The sequence below is a fragment of the Hemiscyllium ocellatum genome, chromosome 8 (genome assembly GCF_020745735.1).
Source record: "Hemiscyllium ocellatum isolate sHemOce1 chromosome 8, sHemOce1.pat.X.cur, whole genome shotgun sequence".
Classification (NCBI taxonomy): domain Eukaryota; kingdom Metazoa; phylum Chordata; class Chondrichthyes; order Orectolobiformes; family Hemiscylliidae; genus Hemiscyllium; species Hemiscyllium ocellatum.
Genome location: NC_083408.1, coordinates 65,078,937 through 65,092,034, shown reverse-complemented (window position 1 = coordinate 65,092,034; position 13,098 = coordinate 65,078,937). Strand labels below are relative to the sequence as shown.

The window sequence follows — 13,098 nt, the reverse complement described above, 5'->3', positions numbered from 1 at the left end:
ACTGTAATTTCACAACAGTAGCTATTTGTGTACACCCCTGTACTGGACTAACTCATAGCCATTGAAGAAGCAAATCATGGAAGTGAAGGTAACAGAACTGGATCGACTATACAAACAGAATGACACGATATTTTAAATTAATTATAATTTTGTGATAAATCAAAGAAGAAGAGAAAACAAGTGAGAAAAGAATTGAGACAGTAGAGCAATAATAAAGAAAAATGCGTACGTAGAAAGAACAAAATAGAGAAATAATTGGAAGAAAGTTGACTCTTAAAAGTTTTTTTTAAGTTTCTGTGCAAACAGACCAACAAAAATAAGAAATGGGATGCAGACTGGTTCATTAATGGATTGATATTAGCTTTGCTTATTTAGCCTGAATATGCCATTTTCTATTTATTTATCAAATTTGCATTTGCTTTTTGTTAGATACCTACCCACTCTTATTTAGCATTGTATAACATATAAAATGCAAAAACAATAATTTTGTCCATTAAGGCCACATCAGTATTTATGCTCATCTTGAACCTTCTCCTAGTTGTAGTTATACAGTATGAAAACAGACCCTTCAGTCTAACCTGTCCGCATCCACCTGATATCCTAAACTAATCCAGTCTATTTGCCAGCATTTGGCCCATATGCGTCTAAACCCTTTCTATTCATGTTGACTTCTAGATGCATTTTAAATATTGTAATTGTACCAGTCTCCATCACCTCCTCTGGCAGATTGTTCCATTATACATGATCCTCTGGATGAAAACGTTGCCCCTTAGGTCCCTTTTAATTTTTCCCTTGTCGCCTGCTAGTTTTGGACTCTCCTACCTCGTGGAAAAAGACTTTGGCTATTCACCCTAGCCATGCCCCTCACAATTTTATAAATTTCTATAAGATCACCACACATCCTCCCCTGCTCCAGGGTAAAAAGCCCCAAACTATTCAGCCTCTCCCTATAGCTCAACCTCTCCAATTCCAGCAATACCTTTTGTAAATCTTTTCTGAACCCTTTCAAATTTAATCTTTCTTATCTAACTCTATTAGCAAAATTCCCGGACTGCTTCTCACCATTTATATAAATGGTTTGGATATGAAGATAAAAGGTCTGATCAGTAAGTTTGCAGATGACACCAAATTTGGTGATGTAGTGGATAGTGAAAAAGGTTATCTGAGAGTACGAGACCTTGATCAGATGGGCCAAGGAGTGACTGATATAGTTTAATTCAGATAAATGTGAGGTGTTATATTTTGATAAGGCAAATCAGGGCAGGGCTTGCACAGTTAATGATAGGGCCTTGGGAGTGTTGGTGAATAAAGAAACCAAGGGATGCAGATGCATAGTTCTTTGAAAGTGGAGTTGCAGGTATACAGGATGGTGAAGAAGGTGTTTGGTTTCATTGGTCAGTGGATTAAGTATAGGAGTTGGGATGTCATGTTGCAGTTGTACAGGACATTGGTTGGGCCACTTTTAGAATACTGTGTTCAATTCTGGTCTCCCAGGAAAGATGTTGTCAAACTTGAAAAGGTTTGGAAAAGGTTTACGAACTCATCCTTCTGAATTACATGTGTCATTTTTCACTATCAAAGATTGATTTGCTCCTGGTAGAAGTTTTAGTTTTCTTAATTTCTTTACCTGCTCCTCCTGGCAAACAAGAGTAAACCTTACCCTTTCTTCTCAACCAACCCTTGACCAGGTTGTCCATGCTGTTACAGCTTTTTAGCTTCCACTGTGCTTTCTTTTACCAATTCAACAAAACTCACTGGCTTATCCCATCTTCCCACATCTGTCTTTTGCTAAATGACCAACACTGTGATTTCATGTGAGCTACTTTATTGCTGTGAAAACACCTGAGCTTTTCTCGTTCTCTTTTCTCCCACATAGATTTTCTTTTTACTCTGTAGTAAACTACTATCTTCAAAGAGATCGCCTCTCCCCTTACCACGTGAGGATTTCTCTTTTCCCCAGTTTCTATCGTTCACAGATTGAAATTGATATTGGAAACCAAACTTTGATTTATGAGCCAATTTATAATCATCAGCCATTTAAGCCTACTATCTTGCAGTTTTAACTCTCTGTTCTTCCACATGAGTTCTCACGACTTCAAGAAGTAAATCTTTGAACTCCTCCAAAATAATAGTCTTTCCAAGACCATCATAAGTTTGATCTACTTGCAATGCCTTTATCTAACTATCAAAAATATTTAGTTTGATCGTTTCAAACTCAATATACATTGGACCAGGGTCCCTCCTTCAATTCCTGAAATGTCATCTTTAGGCTTCCTCGAGAGCTCATATGCACTCAAAGTGGCATTTTTCACCTCATTATACTCCCCTGAGACCTCCTCTGATAGTGTTGCAAATACCTCACCAGCTCTACCTACCAACTTTGTTTGGATCAACAATACCCACATGATCACCAGGCTTTTCTTTTGTTCAACGACTTTCTCAAATGAAATAAAAAAAAGCTTCTACATCCTTCTCATTGAACTGCTTGGATATATTTAAACAGATCCCACCAGGCCTTTGGCTGCGATGGGTTGGCTCACCATCACTTTTCCCCTCATTGAGCCTACCTTCTGCCTTCACCTTTGCCCTTTTAAGTTGACTTTCCACTCCAATTGCTAACTTCTAAATTTCAAACTCACTCTCTCTTTCCCCTTTTACACTGCTTTTAATCATAATTCAAATTGTTTCATTTCCTTTTCATGTTCAAGCTGTTTCATTTTCAGTTGAATTTTAGCCATTTCCAAAGATTCTGATGGCATTCTTGGCAAATGTAAATGCTACATGATTGCCACAACTATCTTCCCTTTGCTCGCAGACTCAAGGCAAACCCAACTCCAGACTGTTTGCCAATTCTGAAGGCCATGCTTTGCTCAGTTTCTCTAAAAGTTCTGAAGCAGCTTCTTCCACTCCCTAGGAAACACTTTGTGACTGGAAGAGCTGTTACTATAAAATGCACCACTGAATTCTACACCTGAAGTAAAAGACATAACCCTTACCACTTGCTGCCTTTGAGTCTAACAATCCTAAACCTAACCTAAAATTAGAGATTTTGATCCAGACAAGAGCTCCCAGTTTGTTCTGGATCAGAGCAAATCCCTTCAAAATATTCAGAAGATAGTTTAGATCCCAATTTTTTCTCACTTTAAAGATAAATTTAAGATGCTGAGTTTCAGATTCAATTCAATTCAATTGGTCAAACTACCGGATTTAAAGGAAAAGACACTTCATTCACTCACTATATTTAAAATACAACAAAAGAAAGAACGAATTGGATTACCTTAACTCTACTGGAAAACTTAACAGAATTATAAATACAGTAACTATTACTAATTAACTGTTCCAGTATAGTTGGAATATAGTTACATTTCATAAACACACCTTTGTCAAAAGGCAAATTCAGGAAATAGATTGTGCCACAGGCAATTCCAGTAGCAGGAAGAGAACTCCTAGCTTTTAGCTGTAACTGAGAGAAGGAAATAAAATAGCTTCCGCTTCTTCAGCATCCCAGTAGCAACTGCTGAAAGCTCAAACTAAAATTCCTGGTTCCATGGGAGCTTGACCACACCCATTCAGGCTGCTCAAATATTCCTACTTTTAAAAACAAATCCCCAAGGCCTCATAAGCTATTTACTCTAGTGGCACTGGTGGACTGCTCACCATCTTTGCCTTAAAACTGCTCTTCAAAACAAATAGGACAAAATGCACCTCTTAAAGTCACATTATTGTTACAATATAGTAAGGCCCACCAGTGTTATTATGTATATGTTTACTATTTCAAATTTAGCTGTTAAAGTTGAGCCTGTTTCTGCTCAAGCTTTAAATGGAGTCTTTTCTTGAGGGTCTTGGGAAATCTGCACAAATTTAGATGGTAGTTCAGTGGGTTTAGTTTACAAAGTGGACATTAGCTTGATTCATTTTTCCTGTGATTTAAAGTTACTTTCTGAAAATCTTTCTATTTCTGTATCCGGTACAGCTCTTGATATGAAATGGTATTTCACATTTGACTTCTCTGTTTATTAATTTCTTTCTATTATTTTTAACCCATTAGTGTAATGTCAGTAGCTAAGGATGAAGATCCTGAGAGTTTGGCACTACCACCACACGCTGTCATTCCTGTAAACCCCACCTCATCTCTGCCAGATGTACAAGTTCCAACAGCCCCTGTTCAATCACTGACTCCAGTCCCATCAACAGAAGGAAGTAGCTCAACAATCTCCATCACTGAAACAGAGACTGCTGACCGAAACATCTCTGAAGGAGAGATCCTCCTAAGCTATGGACAAATGGCTGCAGCAAAAGGTAAGGCTACACCAGACTATTTACTAATGAATAATTTTTTTGGCTTGACTGTAACACCCTTGAGTTTGGGTAATTTCACACAATTCTTAATGAGAGAATGTACACAGTCTAAAACTGCCCACAGTTAAGAATAAGGTCCCTTAATTTAACAATCAGTGGAAAAAAAGCATTGTACAAAGTCTTGCTCATGTAGCAACTCTATTTATGTGGCTGGCCCAATTCAGTTTATGGTAACCTCCAGAAAGCAAATGGTGGGGGATTCAGCAATGGTAATGCCATTGAATGTCAAGCTGAGATCGTTAAATTGCTCCTGTTGGACATTGACATTGTCTGGCAGTAGTGTGACATGAATATTACTTGCCATTTTTCAGTCCAAGCCCAAGTGTTAGCTGGTTCTTGCTGCATATGGGCATGGACTGCTCAGCATCTAAAGAGTTGCAAATGGTACTGAATATTGTGCAGCCATTAGTGATCAGCTCTACTTCTGACTTTATGATAGAAGAAGGTTATTAATGAAGGAGCTGAAGATGGTTAGGCTGAGGTCATTCCCCTGAAAAACTCCCACAGCAATGGCCAGGAGCTGAGACAAACAACCATAACATTTCCTTTTGCAGATAATACAAATCATGACCAGGAGTAGAATCTGTCTAACTGCGTTAAACATATTAAAGCTCTCTACTTCTACCATTTTTTTCAGAAACATAGTTCAAACTTCTCATGACCCTCTGAAAGAAAATGTTTGACCTAAACTCAGCTTTAAACTGACCACCTTGATTTTTTTAAACATTGACCTCTAGTCCAAGATTCTTACTTAAGAAGAAGCATTTTCTCTGCATCCACCCTGTCAACACCTCTCAGTCTTGTTTATATTCAATTAAATTACATCTTACTCTTCTCAACTCCAGCGAATTCAAGCCTAGCCTTCCTAAGCCTCTTCATAAGACAGCCCTCTCAGTCCAGGTATTAGTATTCTAAATCTTCTGAACTCCCTCCATTCATTTTTATATCCTTCCTTAATTAAGGTGACCAATGCTATGCATAATACTCCAAATGCAGTTTCACTGTGCCCTGTATAACTGAAGCATAATCTCCATACATTTGTATTGAATTCCCCTTGCAATAAATTATAACATTGTATTGCCTTCTTAACTACTTGCTGTACCTGCAAACTAATTTTGTAATTCATGCACTATGACAGTCAGATCCTTCTGCATCTCAGAGCTCTGCAATCTCTTACCATTTAGATAACATACTTCTTTTTTCTTCTTACTGGTAGGATGGTCATTATTATACTCTGTTTGCCACGTCTCTGTCCACTCACATAATATATCTTTTTGTAACTTCCTTATGTCCTTTTCACAATGTACATTCCGGCCTATATTTTTGTTATCGGCAGATTTGGCAAACATACCACTTTACCTTCATCAAAGTCATTCATATAAGTTGTAAATGGCTGAACTCCCAGCATTGATCCCTATGGCACATCACTAGTTACATCTTGCCAATCTGAAATAGATCCATTTGTAGTAATCTCTGCTTCCTGTTAGCCAGCAAATCTTCTGTCCAAGCTAAAATGCCACCCCTGCACCATAAGGTTTTATTTTATGCTTTGATATGCATATCTTGTCAAATGCCTTGGGGAAATCTAAATACAGTACACCCACGTGTTCCTCTTTCTCCAAAGAACATGTCACCTTCTCAAAGGACTTTAACACATGGATAAAACTTGATTTATTTTACTCAAAACCACACTCGCGGTAGCTAATTACCTTGAGCTTTTCCAGTGTATAATCTCTTTAATAATTTAATAATATTTTTCCTATGACAAATATTAAGCTAAGTGGCTTCCACATTTCTGCCTCCTTCACTTTTTGAATAGAGTTATATTCATTGTCTTAGTACAAGGAGGTTCTTGCTGTATATTGACATGGACTGCTTCAGTATCAGCCATCAGTGACCAGCTCTACTTCTGACTTTGATGGAAAAAGGTTATTAGTGAAAGAGCTGAAGGTGGTTACGCTGAGGTCAGTTCCCTGAAAAACTCCTACAGCAATGGCCAGGAGCTGAGACAACAGAGGGGTGGGGTTTGGAAAAATAAACTATTGCATCAATTCTCTTGCTAACTATTACTTTTAAGACCCAAGAATGATGTCTATCTGGAACTCGGTACTTGTCAGCCCACATCTCCAACAATTCAGTCAGTGCCACTTCTCTGGTGATTGTGATTTGGCTATGTTCCTCCCTCCCTTCCATTTCCTGATTTATTGTTGTTTCTGGGATGTTACATGTGAAGACTGATGCAAAACGCCTATTCAATTTGTCTACCATTTCCTTATTTTTGGTTATTCATTCTACAATATCACTTCATATAAGAGCAATATTCACTTTGTCAACTCTTTTCTTTAAATATTTATAGAAGCTTTTACTATCAGTTTTATAGATCTGGCAGCATTTGTTCATACTCTAATTTTTCTCCTCTATTAATTTTTTGGTCATTCTTTGCTTTTTTTGAATATTCAGCCCAATCATCTGCCCTGACACCTCTGTTTGCACAAATATATGCCTCTGCTTTAAGTTTACGCTATCTTTAACATTACTAGTTAACCATGGATAATGGATCAGTTCCTTGGAATTTTTCTTATTTGGGATGTATCTATTCTTTATATTCTGAAGTAACTCTGGAAATGTCTGCCACTGAATCTCTATTGACCCAACCTTTAAACTTATTTGCCAATTTACTTAAGCCAGCTCTGCATTCATACCCACACAACTGTACTTATTTAACTTTTGCAAAGTGTCTCTGACACATTCCATTCTCAAATTAGATGGAAAATATCATCATATTATGGTCACTGCTATCAAGGGATGGCTTCACTGTAAGATCATTAATTAATCTTATCTCATTAAACAAAACCAGGTCTGTGGTATCCTGCTGTCTGGTTGGCTATCATTGAAATTATCCCCCCCTACCCCCCAAAATTCAGTGTACTCCTGTTTTAAGCTACCTTTGCCTGTCTAACTTTTCCAGCCAATATATGAATTAAATTCTCCCATGATTATCACTGTACACTTTTGGCAAACTCTCATTATTTCTTCCCTTACACTCCACCTACTATGTGGCTACTGTTAGGGGCCTTTATACCACACTCAGAAGTGATTTCTTGCCTTCATCATTTCTTATTTCTATTCAAACTAATTCCATATCTTGGTTTTCTGAACTGAGGTCATCCTTCCCAATTGTATCAATAACACCATGAGCCAACAGAGTCATTCCTCCACATTTTCCTATATCCTTGTCATTTGTAAATGTCTGTACCCTTTATACTCCAGTCGCAATCCATGACACCCTGCAGGCATGTCTCTGTAATGGAGTTGGCAAGAGCATCAGCTATAGCATATTTCAGTGGAGACCATCCCATCAGTACAGATTCAACTTTCCCAATTACTGGTGCCAGTGCCCCACAAACCAGAATCCACACCATCCTTTGAGCCCCACAGTCATCTCTCTATTCCAATTTGTCCTCTGTTAATTTGCCAAACATATAATAATGCAAAAATTATGACCTTTTGGGTTCCGCTTTTTAATTTGATGCCTAGTTCCACAGACTAGCTATGCAAAGCCTTCTATTTTTTTTGGTCTCTGAACCATAATGACTCAATTCTCCCCCTCCCACTCAAGTTCCTCTCCACCCCGAGCAGATGTTCCAAACTGTGGCACCAGGCATGCAACACAATCATCCGGACTCATGCCAAACTCTCTCTCTACATTGTTCCCAACTACCATTGCATTGCTACTTGGTTTCCATCTCCTGAGTCACTTATATTCAACTTCATATTTAGTTACATTTTACATATTTAACTAACCTTATTGACCATTTTGAACCTTAGGAATATAATAGCTCTGAATGACTGATCAGATGCTAGTGTTTGATTACAATCAAAGTGCTCAGCTTGATATTTCTGGTCATCAAGTCTTCAAAGCTATTGCCGGGATGTTGGCAGGGCCCAAAACTTTTGCTGTATCCAATGTTTTCAGCATTGTTAATAACACTTTCAGGAGTGTAACTGCTTATGGAATACGTCTTTTGCTTTTCAGCTTTAATACAAGAAGGTATCTACTTTCCAAACTTCAATGTTAGTCTGTCCAATACACTCCACGATGCTCAAGAAATGGTATGTTTATGAAAGATATGGCTTTGCAAATTCATTCAACAAAATCTTTGCATTCAATTCATTGCTAGCCCTGCTTTTGAATTTTTTGAGCTGTATTTCATTTGTGTTCTGTTGCTAAAACTGGAGTTTATAATTGTATGTATTTTATATGTGATAACAATAATTCTTAATTCTAACTACATAATTATAGCTCATACCCAAGCATTTCCCAGAAGGACCAAATGTATTTGATTGCAGGAACTCTCCTGTCATTCTTAAGAATTGAAGTAGTTAGTTAAATGTAGTTGATTAAGTTTGACTCTTAGTGTGCAAGGTTCAGTGCTTGCTGGTCCTGGGTTTCTCCTTCACCTTGGTTGCCACAATGATTCATATGTAAAATCACAGAATGTCATATCTGTGCCATCTCGCTGCAAGAACAACTTAATGAGAACCACCCTCCTCAGTCTTTCCCTGCAGCACAGCAATTTATTTTCAGTTCAAATAATTATTCAGTTCACTTCTCTTATACACTCCCTCCAATGCCTTTAAATTTATTTTTAAAATTGCCTAGAGTTGGACACAATATTGCAGTGAGGCCAAACCAGTATTTTGTTAAGGTTCACTCTAACTTCCTTGCTTTTAGAGTTTTATGCCTTTATCTCTAAAGCCCAGAATGTTAAATGCTTTAAAAATCACTCTTCCAACTTGCACTTCAACCTTCAATGTAATGTGTTATATCCACAGGTCCCCCTACTCCTACCCCTTTTTAGAATTGTATCCTTATTTTATATTGCATCTCCTCATTCTTCCTATAATATAAATTTATACATTTTTAAATTTCACCTACCATGTGTCTGTTTATTCCACCAGACTATTTATCTCTGCTCTGCTCTATCACTTTTACTGTAATAGTTCACAATATTATAACCAAGTTATACATCAAGTACAAATCTTAAGATTGTACCCTGCATGCCCAACTCCATGTCATTAATGTAGATCAAGAATAGTAGGTTTCCTGATACCAACCTATGTGGAATGGCAATATATACCTTCCTTCACCTTTTTAAAAAAAAACTTTCAACACACTCAGTTCAACTTTGTACACGTGCTCCCACTGCCCACTTTGTACCATGAGCTTTAAACTTGCTTATTCGACTGTCATGATTTGGAAATCTGGGCACACTCTAATTGCACCGCCCTCTTAAACCACATCAAAAGACCAAAGAAGAACTTAGAACTTAATAAAGAACTTAGTTGCCTTGAACAGCTCTGTACTGGCTTTCCTTAATCTGTATTTGCCTAAGTCACTTAATTTTGCCCTAGATTATTATTTCTAAAAACTTTGTCACCTCTAAGATTAATCTGACTGGTCTACAGTTAGTGTGCTCATTGTCAGAAAATAAGTAGGAGCAGGAATAGGCGACTTGGCCCTCGAGAGAGTGCCATCATTTAAAAAAGTTGTGACTTTCTAATTGTGGTCTTAACTGCACTCCTGCCAGACTCTCATAACTGTAGACTTTCTCATAAATCAAAAACCTGTCTCACCCAGCCTTCAGTATAATCTGTGATCCAGTCTGCAAAGATTAGAAACCATTTGAGAGATGAAATTCCTCCTTTCTCTGACTTAAATGGGAGATCCCTTATTTGGAGACTGCTCTCCCAGTTCTAGTTTCCTCCCACGAGGAGAAGCATTGTTTCAGCATATATCATGTCAGGATCTCTCAAAATCTTATATTAATGTTAATATTTAAATTAGATCACATCTCATTCTTCTAATGTCCAATAAGCATTGGCTCAGCCTGCTTAATCTTTTCTCATAAGACAAGTTTATAATTCCAGGTATCATTCCTACTGAACCTGCTCTGATCTGCTTGAAATACTATCATATCTCCTCCTTAAGTAAGGAAACAAACTATACGCAGTTCTCAAGGTGTCTTCTCACCAATGCCCTACAGTTGTAGTGAGGCTCCCTACTCTTATACATCATCTCCCATCACAATAATAGTCAATATTTTATTTGCCTTGCTAATTATTTGCTGTACCTATCATGCTATCATTTTGTGATTTATCTCAGCGGAAGCCTAGATTTCTCTGTATTGCAGCATTCTAAGTCTCTTTATTTAAATAATAGTCTGTTTTTCTATTCTTCTGATCAAAATGGAGAACCTGACATTTTCTCACATGACTCTCCATTGCCATGTTTTCTCTCGCATAACTTACCTATATTCCTGTACAGACTCGTCTCTCCTTATAACTTTCCTTCTTATCTTCATATCACTTATCAGCAAATTTGATCACAATACAGTTGGTCCCTTCATCCAAGTCATTAAAATACTTAATAAATAGTTGAGGAACCAGCACTGATCTATGTAGCATTCCACAATTACATTTGTCGACCTGAAACTTAGGTATTTATGCTTCCATCCTTTTTTGAACAAATGTATAACCATGTCTCCAATCCTCTGACACCATCCCGTTTCTAAAGAAGATGGAGAGTTTTTGACCACTACCTCAGCAATTTCCAGTCTTAATTCTCTCAGTACCCGTGTGTGCATTCGATCTGGTCCCGATGACTTATCAACCTTAACTCAACCTTTTTTTCTAATACTTTCTCAACGTTTAGCTCACTCAGTATCTCTTATGTCTTCTCTTTCACTAGAGCTGGGATGGGGAGAGTGGAAGTCAGAAAAGCAGATGAAGGAGAAATGAATGAATGGTTATGATAGTTGGCTTAAATAAGATGATGGGAGAGTTATTCATGTTGAGCATAAACACTGTTACAGATTGGTTAGAGCAATTAGCCTGCTTTGTGTCAGACGACAGAGTCAAAATAATTATTTTTGAGCTTTACACTGAATGTCAGATGACTATTTGGTCAAAGTGGGTATTACCACCAAGTTCAATCCTGTCCTCACCCAATCTTCACACATGTGCATTGAGTAGACATGAGAAATAATAACATTAAGTGATATATGTCTTTCCTCAGCCAACAGTGTTGCAATAAATCACCAACCTAAAACCTGCAAACAAATGTTGAGTGAACCTTACTGCTGAAATTTCCATAGCATTTTGCTCACTAAAAGTAAAAATAGTTGGCTATATAGAAGGCTGACCAAGTTAATTCAACAAATGCTGTCCTAAGTTTGATTCCCATACTGTTTTGAATTAACTGACTTCAGCTGGCAGCAGTATGGATCCTGCAATCTGCCTCAGTGACTTTGGGTCAGGGAAGAGAAAATCAGCTTGTGTTCTTGCTTCTGATTGCTACCTAGTGAGGAGAGTATCAGACTGAATAATAGTAACTTAGCCAAGGTATTGAAGAGCAAGCAGTGTCCGTGGAATTGTACCTCAGCTTGAAGCCATTGCAATCGGGAAAGAAAGAGAGCAGAAAATTGGCAAGAGAATAAGAAAAGGGCAGAAATAAATAACCATTATCTTAAATCTTAACTCCATGCCCTGTATTTACACAGATATTGAGTTCTAGACATTCTTTACTTTCTGTACTGGCTGAATAATGAAAAACATAATGCAGACGGTGTCATTTAGAGAGATAAACAATTGAAGATTTCTTTGCTGTAGACTAAACGCGATTGAATTTGTGTTTTTGAAGTGTTCCTGTTTAGTAGACAGTTCAAGTTCTATTTTGGTCCATATTTTAATGTGACCAGTACATTAATTCATAATCAGTAAGATGCTAAAGTTTGAAGAATTATCCTAAGAATATAAATTATCAGAGAGACTTGGATGCTGCATTGACCCAAAAATAATGTTCTTTTACAATTTTAAAAATGAAAAGAATAATTCAATTATATATTACACATCCTCCGATAAGTAGTGTTATGGGTCTGCAAGGGAATGTGCAAGTTTGCAGTAAATGAAGTGTGGTTGTTGACTTGCTTGCTGAGCTGGTAAGTTTGTTCTCAGTTTTATCAGCTCCGCGAGCAAGCCAACAACTTCACCCACAACCTGAGCTACAAATCTTCTTGAATACTCCAAATGCAATGTGTATAAAAGATCACCTGGAGATACCTGGAGATAGGTGATCGTGTGGGGAGGTTCGTGTGCATTTGATTTTAACTCACTTATCCACTTAAATTAATAGAAAGATGACAACATGGGCTTTGTTACAGGCTTCAGTTCTCCTCGCCTAGTTTTCTTCTGTGTTGTACTCTGGTAAGCCTTATACCCTCAAGCACATAGGAAAAAAAACCTTCCTCAATATGTCACTGATGTGGCGAAGTCATCAAGTGTATCACATGCTAATGATTGGAGCTTAATGATCACAAAAAAGTGTGTTTGGAAACTGGTACTTGTGTTACATTGATATTGTTTATAATAGATTATCTTTAACACTATCAAAGTATGATTTATGTGAGAAATTATTTATGTGAAAAATAACAATGATTGGACAATTTCAGAAATGAGAAATTTCTGTCACTTGGCAGAATTCTAACATTTGATCACATAATTCAGACCCTTTATTTCTGATCTCTGCTTGGCCAAAAGGAGCCATCTCTCATCCCCTCTCTCTTTAATCCACTGCCAATCTGACTTATTTCTGTACTTGGCAAGTGCAGAGGTTCTGATCCTGTTCATTGCTGCTCTCAAGACTAGTTTTCCAAGGCCCTACCTGTGTTGGGCCTTCTT

General features: G+C 37.5%; 1 protein-coding gene across 3 annotated transcripts in view; it reads left to right on the top strand.

Moving 5' to 3' along the window:
• Positions 1-13,098, top strand: part of kiaa0586 (KIAA0586 ortholog) — a 533,649-nt gene that overhangs the window by 434,026 nt on the left and 86,525 nt on the right. For 2 of the 3 annotated variants that reach the window (XM_060829108.1, XM_060829107.1), the window contains exons 26-27: positions 4,049-4,299; positions 8,396-8,472. In XM_060829108.1, coding sequence (XP_060685091.1) covers positions 4,049-4,299; positions 8,396-8,472 — 328 coding nt within the window. The remainder of the gene's footprint in view (positions 1-4,048; positions 4,300-8,395; positions 8,473-13,098) is intronic. The other variant, XM_060829109.1, reaches the window with a different exon arrangement.